The following is a 17785-nucleotide window of genomic DNA, read 5'->3' on the forward strand; positions in this document are numbered from 1 at the left end:
GAATTCACTAAGCACTACTGAATCATATACTTAAAATTGGTTAGGTGGTAATTTTGGTGGTATGTGTTGCTTACCACAGGTAAAAAACAAACAAACAAACAAACAAAAAAGAACTTCCAGACACCTTCCTTCTCAGAAGTTCTCAGGGGGAAGTAACATTTATAAAATATTTTCATTCCAGTAATATAAAAATACTGTCTCATGTATTATATTCATAAGAAACTAAAAGCTTGAAGAATACGATGTTCAGAAGAATATGCTCAGAAATACCTAGAATGACAGATGCAGCATAATGAGCTAAATATTATTTAAACAAAGCTGCAGCATAATAACAGTGTTCTAAACAACAACAAAAAAGGGAAATGACACAAAAGTGCAGGGCAGCAGCTACACGGATGAATATATACTGGTTAAATACTGGACTAAGACCAGATGGAAGTTGTAGAATCTCATCATTATTTTCTTTGAAATAGAAGAGATCGTCACTTCAGTTTACTTGGGTGAGTTGATAAAAAGGAGAGAATAGTACTGTGCATCTCATCTACTACTAAAATTATAAGATTGTTTTAGAAAATAAATCTAAGGTCTTAAAGGAAGACATGAAAATGCACTAAAATAATGTAGAGACCAAACAAAACTTCAGCAAAATTAAACAATAAAAAAATTATTACTGATGGTAGTATAATTCAGTGCAGAAAGACCATTTCTAAAACTTCTAAAATGAATCAGAAACAGAAGGTCAATGCTTGTGCCTTAAAAATTCATATAGCATATTACACAGAATCTGCGCATGTCTGCTTATATTTTATAAAGTGCTCAGTATTTTAGGGGATGACTAAAACATCGCCAAGTTCATTGTGGATAATCTCGAAGCTGTTACATGGGAGTAGGACCCTTTCATAGCTTCAAAAGGAGTACAAGAGTTGTCATGCTGAAAAAAGAAAGAAAAGGGGAAAAAGAAACCACCACATGTGAATATAAAAAAGAAGAGAACCCTAGCCAGTTGCACCACGACCGGATGGAAGCGCCCAGCTGACACAGCCAGTCTAGGGAAGCTTGGGGTTCACTCCTTTGACTTCAGGAAAGCACTAACTGTAAGTACTCACTGATTTTTTAACTACATTAAGTAAGCCTTTGTTTTAGTTAAAATTTGATTATCTGAACAGTCACAGTGAAACCTGATGAACATTCACAGTGAAACCTGGCTCATGATGAGAACACCACTCTGATATCAGCAATTCTTTGCTTTGTAGAGCCACTGAGTACACGGCTTGCGTGACACCCCTGCCTGGATTTCAAATGAGGCTATCTTTTTAGTCATTATGAGGTTTCTAGGATATTTAATGTCAATACAGTCACATCCTTTATGTTACAATTGTACAGTGTCGTAAAGATTTGCAGCTAAAGATATGTAATGTCAATATAGTCACATCCTTTATAATTGCATAGTGTCATAAAGATTTGCAGCTAAACTTGAATTAACTAAAAGGTATTTCCAGACACTGTAAAATTTACTTGTAATGTACTACATATTATTTATAGCCTCTTGACTTTACTAAGTTATGCTACCTCCCTGTTTTAAATTATATTGTTTTCTTTATTACATTATTATTATCTTATGGTACTTACCAGACTAATTAAAATGTAAGTTTTGTGTTTCAGAGGTAAATACAGGAATATTTGAAAAAAAGACAAAGTAAAAAAAAAATATTAATTGAAATAACTAAAATTCAAAACTGAACAGTTAAGTTTATAACAAAAATTAATATATGAGTAATACCATTATTTCTCAAGTAATATGCTTGCAATTTTTGTTCTGTATGCAGCAGCAAGTGCAACATGTGAAAAGCTTCCGTCATTACTATCAAGTCCACTATCAAATAGGTATGTATTTCAGCACAGCAATGTGATATTAATATGAACAACACCCAAGCATTTGAAAACCTTCTTCTGGTCTGCAGCCACGGGGGGCGGGGGGGGGGGAGAAGACAACGGACTAGGAGAGGTAGAGTGGTGGTAGCGGCGGAGGGGGGTTACCAGGCACTCACATAGGGTTGCAAACATGGGAACAGATTTGCTAAGTTAACACTTACTACCTACTATTAGAAAATGACTTTGACTACTACAAAAAGAGAACTGGTTTATCTTTCATCTTCACTAACACACTAACCAAGTAGGTTTTCAAATAAGAATAAATAGCATCAAAAAGAATGAGAGAGTGACACTGAAGATGCCAACGTATGTATGTATGTATGTATGCATGTATGTATGTTCTTTTTCAGTACTGGAGATTGAGCTTAGGGCCTTGCTTATACTAGGCAACTGCTTTACCATTTATGTATGCTCTCAGCCATCTTTCAACTGATTATTTCAAAGCAGGGTCTCACTAAGCTGCCCAGGCTCTCCTTGAACTTGTGATCCTCCTGCCTCAGCCTCCCAAGAAGCTGTGATTAGACAGGAGCCACCAAGGCCAGCTCCCAACTAACTTTAAAGGAAACAAAAGTTAGTCACCAAGTGTGAAACAGGATCTAACCTATTGATTTGTTAACAAATAACTAGCATCTGCTATTTGGTACTGCATGATATGGTACTAATACAGTTGAAATGCTTTATTCTCTTTAAACTTTGAAACTAAACAAAGCTAGACTTACTGATGGTTCTGTCCAACTATTATTTATTTATTTATTTATTTATTTATTTATTTATTTATTTATTTAAAAAAATAGGTTTAGGTATGTTCTTTGTACTTACAGCTTTCTAGAAACATCTTGATTCTGGCTCTCTGGCCTAGAAATAAATCTGAAGAAATTATGTTCAGAGAGATATGCTAAAAATTCTGAGGAATGATTAGATTCTGTAAGCTCTGGATTTATTTATGTACTATAATAGACACAACAAGTGAAAGAACCAAGACTAGATGGTGTAATCTTTTCTTAACAATTAAGGTGAATAATGTTAAAGGAATCATGTCAAAACATTACTGATTGGTAAAACCCAATATTAATAAGGGGATGGTGATCAGATGTGATGGGAGTGAAGTTTACTGAACAGAATCAGGAGCTTTCAGAGTTAAATCTGAGTCCTAACTTGAGGACTGCCACTTAAGAGCTTTGAGGCCACGGGTAAAGATCATATGTCTGGTTCTTTCCTTACCTCATATTTTATTGTAAAAATTATATAAATGAAATAAGATAATGTGCTCAAACAGTATCTGGTTCATAGCAACTACTGAATAAAGATTAATGGTTTAGTCATTTAGCTCAAGGGTTCAATTTTGACCACACACTGCACACCCCCTAAGGAACTTTTAAAGGAAACCAGTGTCTGAATCCCATTCCAGACCAATTATATCAGGGTATCTGGGGAAGAAGCCAGACACTGGTATCTTAAAAAAGCCTTCAAGGGGAGTCTCACCTGCAGCCAGATTTGAGCACCACTGAGAATTCCTCCTACCAAGTGCCTGATTGCTGTAGCTTTGAAATCTCTAGTGGTAAGACTATCCACCTCCTAAGCTAGACTGCTTCATCCTGAAAAAAAAAAAAACCCAGAGTTTCAGACTAATTAAAAAAAATTAGTGCTTTAAAATGCAAAAAAAGAGAGAAAGCATTTACCCACAAGGAGGCAACATTTGTCTCTGCAGTTGCCATTAGTGGTTCTTGTTCTACTCTCTGAAGATGCATATAACAAAGGGAGACTCTCTTCTTCATGGTCTTATGAAACATTCCTATCTAGGGTAATGTGCCTATTTTCTTCAGCTTGCTTCTATGACAATTTGAGCTCCTCTTCCCACTGTTTGGTCCATGGTCTTTCCTAAGTATGTTGCTGAGGATGGTGAAACATGATATTCCAGGGGAGACTATCAGCTTGGGATGGAACCCAGGTCAGCAGTAACAATTTTCATTACAGATTTATGAAGTGAAGCAAGGATGGGGTTAGTTTTGTTGCAGCTGCATCACAGTGCTAATACAGCAAATGCAACTGTGTTTCTGTCAGTGCAGTTGAAGAGCTTCCTGTACTTGTACTTTTGAGCTTAAGATCTACATCCACCTTGAACCCACAGAGATCCACCAGCCACTGCCTCCTGAGTGCTGGGATCAAAGGTGTGCACCACCACATCCATCCTTAAAATGCATATGTTTTACCTTTTTTTCTGAAACCATCCTTACTAAGTCAGTCGTGAGAAGAATAGAGAGGTAAGAACAGGATAGAAGTCTAATTTCAAGTTCTGTCACTTGCTACTTCGATTTTCCGGACCTTAATTTCTTCCTCTGTAAGATGAAGGGACTGAGCTAGTGCACTCCCCAAAGCCCTTTGAACTTCAAGTGACGAAACTGAGGTGTCCTGTAGCTTACTGTAGGTGAGTTATGCTTGTATTCCCAGCAACTTCTTGATCCTTCTCTAGGATCTTAGTTATTCTAAATGTTACATAATAATAAAACGTGGTAATACAAAGACCGACCACTGCCATAATTCACAGTTTTACTAGCAGGAAGCACAGGAAGGTGTAAGACATAAAAAGAAATGGATAGAACTTGTGTGTTGGTTCCTTAAAGGACTTTTGCTTTTGATAATGATATGCTGGGTTATTCAGATCAGCCCTGTCTCAGGGACATAAAAAAAACTGAATGAAATATAGAAAACATTGAAGAATTAACACAAAAGTGTATAATAACTGGGTCCAATTCAAAAGTAAGAACCCAGAGAAGACTGGCACCCAGAGGCACTTGTCTGGAAGACATTCCGTCTCCTTGTCACTTCGTTATAGTTAACACACGCCAACTGTACAAACTGACGGCATTCACTGTGGCATTTCTGGAAAAGCATTCATTGTGCATTGATCAAGTCCTGCTTCCCTGCCCTTTAGCGTTTTTCCCTCAATTTCTACTCCTCTGCCTCTTTCAGTCTCTGATAATTCCTCTTCCACTTTAAAATCATCTTGTTTATTCATTTGTTTCCACAGGAGATAAACATATGCTATTTTTCTGTTTCTGTATTTTAACACGTCCTCCATTTCCATCCATTTTCCTATAAATGACACAATTACAACTTACTTTATGTTATGAAAAAAAAAAGATCTACAGCCAGCACTTTACATATATTTCTCCCAAATACACTCTTCATTCAGTAATACTCACTGTGCTAAGTACCTGGTACACAGAGGCAAACAAAATAGACTTGATTCTTAACCCTAATGAGGTTAAAAATCTATCATGAAGAGAATAAATTACTCAATAGATGAATTTTTCGTCACTTCAGCTCCCTGAGCTGTTAGTCACATCACTTGAGTCTCAGTGTCCTTAAACCCAATGGATAGGATGTCTCTACTGGAGCCCCTGAGAAGTCCCTGTGTAACCACACAACACAGTTTCCTCTCCACAAAACCCTTTCTTCTTCCTGGTAAGGCACACTGCATTATCAGCAGCATGCTATCCTTCCTAGATTGCCTTTTCTTAAAAAGATGTCAGATCACAAGAAACATGCCTGGATGTTTGTACATTTTGAAATTTGTCTTCCTGTAGCTTAGACACAGCCACAGCACAGCCTAGACTCAATTCTTCCTTCCTCCCTCCCTTCCTTGTTATCCCTCTCCCCTTCTCCCTCCACTGTCCTAAATTCTAGAGACAGTTCTCATCGGGGCTTAGAGAACTTCCTCTTCACTAGCCACTTCCTCTTCCTTGGAATCAACTCCTCTGCTTTGTCAAATTTTAAAGCTAAATGCTACTTTCTATCAAAAGATCATTCTTGATGAAAAGATAGGTAGAGTTTTAAGAGAGGCTACATTCCTCTAAATATTCTTTATGTATAGCGTCAAATCAAGAAATCAATTACGCAAAAACAAACATTGCATGTTTTCTCTCATATGCAGAATCTAGATATAAAAATACAGCTTGTTAGTAGCAAAAACAATGAGTCTTTCTGCAAGGAACAATATATTCTAAAACAAAATGGAGATCTTTTTTAAAGGTTAAAAAACTCATTCAATTTTATGCCTTACAGGGCTTATACTGAGTTCAATATTGTATAACTGTATTAACTCAACTGTGAACCTAGAAAGTTGCACCCACGTGTGAAAGAGATGTACTCTAATATGTTAAATCTGTAGTGAAATGCTTCTTCTAATCATGTGGTTATTAAAAATTAAAAAAATAATGATAAAAAATACAGTTTGTATAAGACATAAAAAGCAGAAGGAGGAGGATAATATGGGTGGGAAGAGATTGAAGGGAAGGGGAACAATAAAGGGGAAAGGAGGCAAAGCAAGACAAATATTGTATGTTCTCTTTCATGTGGAATCGAGATTTAAATATCTATCCATCCATCTGACATTAAAGCAAAGAGGGGACTATGTGGGGAGGGGTGCAGGGAGAGTAAGGAGGCCAGGAGATAGCAATGAGAGCAAAGTACAATGGTGTATGTGTGGGAAATGTCTCAAACACATTCTGTACACTAAAAATTTGATAAAAAAGAAACAAAAAGAAAGAAAAGGAGATTAGTTATTGTGCTGAGATGTGGTATTATATTTGCTTCACATGCATAAAGCCCTGGGTTTGATCCTCAGCATCACAAAATGATAACAAAAAATTAGTTATTGTAATTGAGATTCACTTTTTACTATTGCATTTTGCATTCGATTGCACATTCCTCTAAAAATGTTTACTGGGAGCAGGGTCTCTCTCTTAACATTGTTTTCCAAGTGGTAATTATCTAAACGTAAATATTTAGTAAAATTACACTGAACATCATTGTTTTTTAAAAATATATTTTCACTTATTATTTTTATTTTATGTGTATGAGTGTATTGCCTGCATGTATGTGAGTGTATCCGTGTCGTGCAATGCCGTGGAGGTCAGAAGAAGGCGTCAGATTCCCTGAAACTGGAGTTAAGGACAGTTCAGAGTCGGCATGTGGGTGCTGGGAATTGAACCTGGGTCCTCTGCAAGAGCAGTCAGCGCTCTTAACCGCTGAGCCATCTCTCCAGCCCCACATTATTGTTTTTTAAAAAAAATTATTTATGCCGGGTGTGGTGGCATACACCTTTAATCATGTTTGTAAGCGCACCAGTGTTGTGTAGTGCCTGCAGAGGGCAGAAGAAGGTGTCTGATCTCTTGGAACTGGAGTTATGGATGGTTGTTAGCCACCATGTGGGTGGTGGGATTCAAACCTGGGTCTTCTGTAAGACCAGCCAGTGTTCTTAACTGCTGAGCCATCTCTCCAGCCCCAATTGACCACTATTGTTTTTTAAACCTGTTTTTTTTTTTTCAGTGCTGGGGATTGAACCCAGGGCTCCACCATATACTAGACATATAGTATACTAGACTATACTCAGTGCTCTAACACTGAGTTACAAACTCCAGCTCCAAAACAACCTTTTTAAAACACTTATTATGTGTCAGGATAATGTTCTTTATATACATTTTTCATTTTTACGAACAAGAAAAATGGAAGCTTAGAAAGGATTATTTGTCCTTCATCACAGTGTTAGGTCTGATTTTGAAAACCCTACTTTGAAGTCTTAAATTTCTTATTACATTTATTTATTTGTGTGTGTATTTGCACAGGTGTGTGCCACAGCACATGTCTAGAGGTCAAAGGAAAACTTTTGGGAGTTAGTTCTCTCCTTCTACCACGTAGGTCTCAGGGACCAAACTCAGATTGTTAGGCTTGAGGGAACATACCTTTACCCCACAGAGCCATCTCACCTGCCCTCTGTTCTAGTCTTTATGTTACACCCACTAAAGACTGTTACAAAGAAACAGGGAAGTTACTGTAAGAAAAGAATGCGAGGACACCTGCTAGAACTTTCTCCTTATGTGTTCTAGGTCCCAGGAGTCAAATGCTCAAGAATTGTCCAATAGCACGTAGCACTGGGAACATTCTCTGCAGCCATGAACAAGTAGAATGCATATACTTAGAAGGTTCTAGCAATAATCTCAAATAATATAACCAAGGGCATAAACTTCATTTAGTTACTCTTACATTCTTGGACTGTATGCCCTCTTTCTCATCATTATTACCTTATACTTCTGGGCCAGGATGTCTTATTGGCTGCTGCTATCTGATTTGGTTTTGTTTGGCCACTGTGTTCTCCTGTGACTGTGAAAGGAGGCAAGGACCCAGCTCTCTTGGTCTTTTATGGTAACTACATGTTCCTGTAGATAAGTAATTATAAGTAAACACAATTCTCCTATCTTGGTTTTATGTGAAGGAAGAAATTTGCAATCCTCTCTCCTATTCTCACTGTGGAAGGAGCAATCACCACAATTTATCCATCATACACCCCATGTCAAAATAAGTGAATGCAAGAGGCAGTTCTGAAGCTAGGGAGGCTGAGCAGGGAGCCCAGCTCATTCAAGGCTATAAAGCGCTTTTAGAAGAAATTAATGCTCATCTTTGAAAAATATGTGCTGCTATTTCTTTGGACTATGTCTATTCCCATAACAATATTCCTAAGAAAGGATGCTCATAGGGTTTATTTATTTATTTATTTACTGATTGACTGATTAATATTTTTGAAATATGGTTTCACTATGTAGCTCAGGCTGGCCTAGAATTCACTATGTAGACCAGGCCAGCCTCAAACTCAGAGAGCCGCCTGCCCCTGCCTCCCAAGTGCTGGGATTAAAGGTGGGTGCCATCATGCTAGGTATTTTAATAAGTGAAATCAGCCCTAAGCACATGCCACAGCTTTAGGAAAGCTTTGAGAGATCCTACCATATTTACTGCTTACTTTGTGATATGATAATGCTATTAAATAGATCATATAGATAGCCAAATGGTCCCCAATAGGATAAGGTTTGAAACAAAATATGAGTTATTTATGCTTTGTGTTAAAATAGCTGTTATTAACACAGCAAATGACCCAATATCTGGCATTCTATTGTAGGGAAAATCTGAAGGCATAAGAAGTACACACCAAGAACATGCCATTTATCATTCGATTTTGATCCCCACAGAAGACGTTGTGAAGTGACACGGTAACAATGACAACCACTTCAGCTGGCAGCTGGCCTTGCTCCTCCCATGGACTGTACTTTATAAGTAATCACAGTGACCAAGCCTCACAGAACTTCTCAGGAGTGTCCAATATCACCACCTGTCCAATGGATGAAAAACTACTATCTACTGTGTTAGCAACCTTCTACTCTGTTATTTTTGTCGTGGGACTGATTGGGAACATCATTGCCCTCTATGTATTTCTGGGTATCCACCACAAAAGGAATTCCATTCAAATTTACTTACTTAACGTGGCCATTGCAGACCTTCTACTCATCTTCTGCCTCCCTTTTCGCATCATGTATCACATCAACCAAAACAAGTGGACACTGGGTGTGATTCTTTGCAAGGTTGTTGGGACACTGTTTTATATGAACATGTACATTAGCATTATTTTGCTTGGATTCATCAGTTTGGATCGCTATGTAAAAATTAATCGGTCTATACAACAACGAAGGGCGATAACCACCAAACAAAGTATTTATGTTTGCTGTATAGTATGGACAGTTGCTCTTGCTGGATTTTTAACTATGATTATTTTAACCCTTAGGAAAGGAGGGCACAATTCCACAATGTGTTTCCATTACAGAGATAAGCATAATGCAAAGGGAGAAGCAATCTTTAACTTCGTTCTTGTGGTAATGTTCTGGCTTATTTTCCTATTAATAATTCTCTCATATATTAAGATTGGCAAAAATCTACTGAGGATTTCTAAAAGGAGGTCAAAATTTCCCAATTCTGGTAAATATGCTACTACAGCCCGGAACTCCTTTATTGTACTGATCATTTTTGCTATATGTTTTGTGCCCTATCATGCCTTTCGATTCATCTACATTTCTTCGCAGCTCAATGCATCATCCTGCTACTGGAAGGAAATTGTTCACACAACCAATGAGATCATGTTGGTTCTCTCATCTTTCAATAGCTGCTTAGATCCAGTCATGTATTTCTTGATGTCTAGTAATATTCGCAAAATCATGTGTCAACTTCTTTTTAGACGATTTCAAGGTGAAGCAAGCAGAAGTGAAAGCACTTCAGAATTTAAACCAGGATATTCCCTGCATGATACATCTATGGCAGTCAAAATTCAGTACAGCTCAAAAGGCAATTGAGGCACACATGGTAAAAAGAGTAATACAAGCCAGCCTCTTCATTCCTTGAAGATCTGTAAAATTAGGAAACAAAGCCACAGAATGTACAGAACTTAGATCTTCATTAGTGCTAGTTCACTGGCTAAACTGTAAAGTATTTCAAGGCCAAGAACTCATACCCACCCTTGGATTTTCAACCTGCATGTAAAATCTTCTCAGAATATATTGTTAAGCTAACATTCTTAACATGGATTACAAAGTTAAGTGAAGAATTTAACAACAAAATAATTCAATGAAGTGTTATCATTTTACAAGTCACTAAAGGGTTACTAAAATTAGGCACTTGATACTAATTTTAAACATGCTTTAAAATACAGTAATTTGGGGACTGATTTAAAATGTCAAAAAATGTTGTTACTTTAAAAGCTTGTATAATATGCTGTTGTTTTCATTTATGTCTAAATCTCTGCTAACAGATGAAATAACATAATTTTAATAAAAGTGAGATCATCCACTATTAGTGCTTACATAAAAATGGGAAGAATCTAAACACGGTTCAGTAAAAACAAAATATATGAGCTAAAGAGTTGTGGTCCCCCCCTGTGAGCCTGGAGCCGTGGTCCCCTTCTGTGAACTGGAGCTGCTGCCCCCTCCAGTGAGCCTGGAGCTCTGGTCCCCTCCTGTGAGCTGGAATGTTATCCCCTCCAGTAAAACTGGAGCTGTGGTCCTCTCCTGAAGGCTGGATCTGAGGTCCCCTCCTGTCAACTAGAGTTGTGGTCTGTTCCTTGTCCACCTGGACCTGTGGTCCCTCCCATGGGCTGGAACTGTGGCATCCTCCTCTGAACTGGAGCTGTGGTCCCTTCCAGTGAACCTGGAGCTGGGGTCCCTACCCGTGAACCTGCAGCTGTGGTTCCCCTAACTTGAGCCATGGGTCCATAGTCCTCAGGTGGTAGGCTGATGGTGGAACAGGTTGGAGGAGGGAGGACATCCTGATGTTGGGCAGCAGTTCCAGCCTTCTCTGAGTGGCTGAATTCCCTACAACCCCCTCCTTGAGAGGTGCATGACACTGGCTTGGCCTGTGTTGGACCTGTGTGAGGGACAGAGAGTTTGCCTGTGTTGGACTTGTGCTAGGGACAGTTTCTGTCATTTGCACTTTCTAGTCTTGGGAGGACTGATTCTCAAGAATGGACCTCCCACCTCCATGATGGCCAGCTGTGGTCTTGACTCCCCACCTGATCCTGGGCACCCAGGCCTTGAGGTTGGACCTTTCCCATTCCCAGGCACCAAGAGGTTTTCCATTATTTTTCTATTACTCTTCTATAGCCCCCAGGTGCCTTCACCTGTGCCCTACAGAAAATGTAAAACACCTAATTGAATTTCTAGAGATAAAAATCACAGTCTGGGAAGATAAAAAAAAGATAGTACTCTAATAACTAAACTGATATAATTCTCAAACTAAAAATATGCAGTTGTATTTTAGAATGTAAATTCACAATTATATGTCTACTATACTTTTTGAGAATTATTTACTGACAAAACTGTACTACCAAACTTCAACAATAATGTGAAATTGTCACTGAGTTTGGCTTTCACTCCCTCTTCAAACTCTCCAACCTATTCAAATTTTTCAATGTAATTTTTTAAAGAAAGCAATGCTAATACAAATTTTTAAAATAAAAAATATATAAACTAAGAAATTGATAGCCTGGCAAAAGGACTGACTTAAAGTAGATTTATAAATGATTCAGTCATCTCATTTTGATAAAGTAAGGCTGAGGATGTGCACACCTTATAATCCAGCAAGTCCGCTGATATTTCTTTTTGGTCTTTTCTAAGACAGGATCTCCCTGTAGCCCCAGCTGGCCTGGAAATCACTATGTAGACCAGGCTGGCCTTGAACTCACAGAGATGTGCCTGCCTCTGCCTCCCCACTGCTGGGATTAAAGGAGTGCACCACCATGCCCGGTCAAGCTATATTTCTTAGAGAATTGCTCAAATGCTCACAACAAGAACATACATACAATGATGCTCAGTGTTTATAATAGACAACAACTGGGAACAATTTGGTATGCCTCAGTCAAAACTTGGAGAAGCAAACTGTGGTCTATTGATGACAAGGACTACTTTACCACTTCAATGCAATTAAACACACATACATGTCACTAAGGGGCATCTCAAAAACAATACCAAGTGAGCAAGAAAAGGGATCACATGAAAACATTCAGGCAAAATACACAAATACATAAACACTATCATTTTATTTATGTATCCATACACATGTACACATGTACAATGCATGGCAACATACACGATGACACACACCAACTTAAACTTAATGGTCACATCCGGAGAGATTTGACACAGTCAAAGGTTAACGTGCATTAAACTTGAGTGCATGGGTGTTTGTTATTTTGGTAAATTTAAGCATTTGAAAGATTTTGTAACAATAAAGATAATCTGCATATTTGAATTAAGAGGAACAAATTGAAATTTTCATGTGTGTTCAAGAATAAACATTAAACTCTAAGAGAAAGGGAATCATCACTGACTCCTAGCTTAGTGTATCACTTGGCATGTAGGAAATCAGTATTTGCTGAGTAGTTGAATGAATGTATGAATACAGAAAAGAGAGCTAGACAATAAAATGGGGAGGAAGATAATGAAAGGATGTTTAAAAGAAAAATAGAGGATAATCAGCTCTCCTACCTCCCAGTCAGTGTTTTGGATATAGTTGCAAGGAACATTGTATAGATGCAATCTAGGGAGAAGGTGTCATTAGGAAAATCGTGAAAGTTTGGCTAATGTGTTTCCAATTTTTTGGGGGGGTCTTTTTGAGACAGGGTCTCCTTGTAGCCCCAGCTGTCCTGGAACTCCCTATGTAGACCAGGCTGGCCTTGAACTCAGAGATCTGCTTGCCTCTGCCTCCCAAGTGCTGGGATTAAAGGTGTGTGCCACCCATGTTTCCAATTTTTGGCCGTACACAGAAATAGATGCCATTGACTGACTATGGAAAAGGCTGTCATGACAAACTCCAAGGATCCATTCATATGTTTCTTTCACAGAATACACATTATTATTTTCAAGTCAGAATACTTCTTAAGTCTAATGCTCTCCCAACCAAGCTATTTCAGTAGCTAGAATATTACTTAAAACTCAACCTAGGCCACTGGCTGGGAAATCATTGTCAAAAAGCATTAAGATTTTTGACTGGGCTGAATTTTATTTTAATGAGATTTGATTATATATAGTTAGCATTCAGTTAACCATATTTTGGAAAGTGCACAAATAGAATGAATAAAGAATAGGTCAAGCAAAAGCATACTTGAAAAAACAAGTAACATTTGAGGATTAAAAACTTGGAAGTTTTGGGGCTGGGGAGATGATTCAGAGGTTAAGAGCATTCGCTGCTCTTGCAGAGGATTGGGGTTCTATTCCTAGCATCCATATGATAGCTAACAATCATCTGTAACTCAGTTTCAGGGGATACAACACCCTCTTCTGGCCTCTTCAGGTGCCATGCATGCAAATGGTGCATGTACGTATACACAGGCAACACACACACACAAACGAAAAACACAAATATTTTTTTTAAATGGATGTTTTTCGGAACAATTTGGAGCTCAGAAAAAGTATTAAAATGATTTTAATTATGTTGCTCTGACAATGCTAACAATACCATCTAAATGAAATTTAGTACTTCTGTTTGTATAATTTTAAATAATGAAAACTTTGATCATATTACTGGTAAACATTTTATAACGCTTGATTTCTGTATAGTAAATACACAGTTTAAATTGTTTGTATTATCGAGGGATGGGGAGATTGCTCAGTGGGTAAGAGTGCTTGCTGTGCAAGCATGAGGACACAGGTTCAAATCCCTAGCATCCACAAAAGCTGGGCATGACTACACATGCCTATAACTTGAGCACTGGGGTGGGGGTGGGGATGGAGGCAGATGAATCCTGGGAGCTTGATGATCACCTAGCCTAGGAGACAGAGCAGGATACTCAGTGTCCTCTTCTGGCCTCTCCATGTACATGCGCATGTGTGCATAACTGTGCACATGTACCCACATATATGTGCATATACATGCATGCATACATACAGAATTATCAGTTACTATTAGTTTTCAGTAACACTAAAATAAAGTTTTTGAAACTATCTCATTTATATTAAATGACATTATTCCTATAAAGCCTCACACAATGGCATTCTTAAAAACATTTAGGGGTTGGAGAGATGTCTCAGCAGCTAAGAGCATGTACTGCTTTTGCAGAGAACCAGACTTTAGTTCCCAGCACCCACATCAGGTGGCTTACAACCACCTGTAACTCCAGCTCCAGAGGATTCAACACCTCTTCTGGCCTCCATGGGTACCTGCATTCATGTACACACACCCATACACAGACATACACATATAAACATAATTTTTTAAACATGTATACTGAAGAGGCTGGAGATTTGGCTCAATGGGTTAAGAGCACTTGCTGCTCTTGTAAATGACCCAAGTTCAGTTCCCAGCACATACATGGCAGCTCACAATGATTTGTAATTCAGGGGATCACACACCCTCTTCTGGCCACTGTGGGCACAAGTCATGTGTGTGGTGCACATACACACATGCAAGAAAAACACTCAAACACCTAAAATAAATCAAAAAATTTTTAAATTATTTATTTTTTTCTTTTTATGTGTATGAGTGTTATGCCTGCATGTGTGTAAATGCACCTGTGTCATGCAGTGTCCAGGAGGACAGAAGAGGGTGTCGGATCCCCTGGAACTGGAGTTATAGACAATTGTTAGCTGCCATGTGGATGCTGGGATTTGAACCTGGGTCTTCTGCAAGAACAGCCATTGCTCTTAACCACTGAGCCATCTCTCCAGATCAAAATAGATAAAAATTTTATACTGAATGAACTCAAGTTATTTTCATTAAAATAAAATTTGATTACATAAATCTGCCTGTGCTCTCCCAATGAAGGCCAGAGGTCAATGTCAGGTGTCTTCTTCAATCACTCTTCGAGAACCTTGTTTTTGAGATAGGTTCTGAACCTATCGCACTGAACCTGGAGCTCAGATCAATCTAGACTAGCTGGCTAGCAAGCCCCTGTGATCCTCCTGTCTCCATTTCCCCAGTTCTGGGACTACAGGTGTATACTGCCATGCCCAACTTTTTTATGTAGGTGATGAGGATTGAACTCAGGTCTTAATACTTGTGTGGCAAGCAGTTTATTGAGTAACACAATTCCCAGGCTCACACGATGACTTCTATTAAAAACAAAAATTCCCAATGTCCCCCAAACCTAAGGAACCATTAATATGTATTTGTGGCAAAATATTGTTTGCCATTCATCAAAATTTTATGATGCCCCCAAATCCCAGACTTTCAAGAATTTCTTTCTAGCTATCACACATTTGTGCACCCTGAAAGTTCTACCTGAAACATGAAAGCTATTTCCAGGCAAACTCATAGTGATGGAACAGAAGAAAAAAATAAAACAGAATTAATGCATTTTATCCTAATCAATTTTGTTTCTAGCCCATGAAACACATAAAGAACCATCATAAGATGAGCTTTGGGAAAGTTTTTTAGTTGCCATTTGTACACAGGTCTCTCTTTTTGCTTTAATTAGCCAGGCAAATTATTTCAGGAGTCGCTGTTAATCATTAGCTATAAAAGTTTATTTAATTATTTTTAAATTATTTTGTTTTCTTGAGACAGGGCTATGATATGTAGTACAGGCTGGCCTTGAACCTGTGGTCTTACTATTAAGACTTCTTACTGTGGCTAAATTTTTTTTTAAATAAAACAATTCAAAACATATTTTAAAAGGGAAAAAAATCCACAGTGAAATAGGTAGTTAAGTATGACTCAAATTGAACCGATGTTAATGTTTTGGTACTACGTAAACATTCTTGCACTAGGCATAGTGGTGATGCTTGTAATCCTAGCTGTTAAGGAGATTGAGGCAAGAAGACCACAAACTCAAGTCCAGTCTGGGCAAAACAGTGAGTTCAGAGTCAACTGGGGCAACATAGTAGAACACTGTCTCAAAAGAGAAGGTGGTAATAATAATAATAATAATAATAATAATAATAAAATAATGATTATGAAAATAGTTCTCTAATACCCATACAGAATCCTACACAGGATATACTATAGTTTAACTCATTGCATCTCCCAAAGTATGTTCTAAAGTTAGTATATATCTTTATCTTCTTTTTTTTTTTGTCTTTGTGAGACAGGGTCTCCCTGTAGCCTTGGCTGGCTTGGAGCTCACTATGTAGACCAGGCTGGCCTTGAACTCACAGAGATCTGTCTGCCTCTGCCTCCCAACTGCTGGGATTAAAGGCATGCGCCACCACACCTGGCTAGTGTATATATATTTTCTTTGATGTATATTTTTGTACTTTGTTAACATGTATGTGCATAACAATATGCATTTTTTTGTTTTAAAAGTTTACATATGGTGAAACTGATTATATCATTTTATAACTTTTTTCACTCAAATTATACTTATCTATGTTGATAACAGAGGACTTATTTATTTTCACGGATGCAGTGTTTTAGTATATGAACAAACAATAGCTCATTACTCCATTCCCCCTATCAATGGACACTTAGGTGGTTTCCGCTTATTCCATTATTGGAAACCATGTTCAAGAGCAATCTTTTGCTCCCCCTGGGCCCTTGCATGGAGGTTCTTTAGGGCTGACAACTAGAATCAGGAATGCTTGGTTGTAAGGGTATATGTACTTCCTTAGCTTATCCCAGTTTTGATAAGTTGTCTTCTAAACTGATTTTACTATTTGTACACCCATCTCACCACTAGGCGAAATGAGTTCCTAGCTGCCCACATCCTCAGTAACACCTGGTTTTATCACACACCAATTTTTGGTATCTCCTAATGGTTTTTCTTCACACTTTCCTGGTCACTGGTGCAACAGAGCATCATCTCATGTAGTGTTTTATGTATGTAGGTTTCTTCTTGGGTCAATAGTCTGTTCATAGCTACAACTCTCCTTTTCCTCCCTGGGTTGCTTATCTTTTTGTTGCTGTTGTTTAATACTGTGGAAGTAGTTCTTTATATATTCTGGACCTTAATTCTTTCTCATTTAAATGGATCATAAATAAGTTCCACCTGTATGTGCTTATTCTTACTTTACCAATGGCATCTTCTGCATCAATAAATTTAGCTAGTCACTAGTCTTTTAATACACATTCCTCAAGGACTCTAGAATTTGTAGATGAAATTACTTTATAATTTAATATCTTAGCATTTCAAAAGGTATCAAATGAGGGGGTCCCTTAAGGACATAAAAATAGAAATGTTTTCTGACCTGCACTACTATCCTCAGGCCTCTTGGGGTAAGTCTATAGCGCAGCTCTCCGCACCGGGACTCCCTAGGCGACATTCACCCTTCCATCCCCCGCCTCGCCGTTCTATACTCCTAGTTTGGGCCCTGCGCCATTCCTAGTCTCGGGGCCCCAGACACCTGGGGATCCAATACTGCTTCCTGACCCTTCTCACCCAGAGCAACTCAGTCCCTTTCTTGGGCTCCAGGAGCACCGCTTCTGGTCCTGGCCCGGCCCTCACCTCTCTCTGCTTCCCTCCACCTGCACCACCTGCTAACTCTCCTAGCCTGCACTACTATCCTCAGGCCTCTTGGGATAAGTCTATAGCGCAGCTCTCCACGCC

The 17785-nt window shown here is 38.4% G+C and overlaps 2 protein-coding genes across 8 annotated transcripts in view; one reads left to right on the top strand and one right to left on the bottom strand.

Moving 5' to 3' along the window:
* Positions 1-17785, bottom strand: part of Cask (calcium/calmodulin dependent serine protein kinase) — a 430362-nt gene that overhangs the window by 158845 nt on the left and 253732 nt on the right. The window lies entirely within an intron of this gene.
* Positions 718-10643, top strand: Gpr34 (G protein-coupled receptor 34). 2 transcript variants are annotated; one of them, XM_008843059.3, is made up of 3 exons: positions 718-1094; positions 1827-1884; positions 8885-10643. In XM_008843059.3, exon 3 carries the CDS (start codon positions 8982-8984, stop codon positions 10104-10106), a length of 1125 nt encoding a protein of 374 aa, XP_008841281.1. In that variant the 5' UTR covers positions 718-1094; positions 1827-1884; positions 8885-8981; the 3' UTR covers positions 10107-10643. The 2 variants fall into 2 exon arrangements, with proteins under 2 accessions (XP_008841281.1, XP_008841286.1); XM_008843064.3 differs by having other exon boundaries at positions 1830-1884.

The sequence above is a fragment of the Nannospalax galili genome, unplaced genomic scaffold, assembly GCF_000622305.1.
Source record: "Nannospalax galili isolate Female #2095 unplaced genomic scaffold, S.galili_v1.0 scaffold270, whole genome shotgun sequence".
Lineage (NCBI taxonomy): Eukaryota > Metazoa > Chordata > Mammalia > Rodentia > Spalacidae > Nannospalax > Nannospalax galili.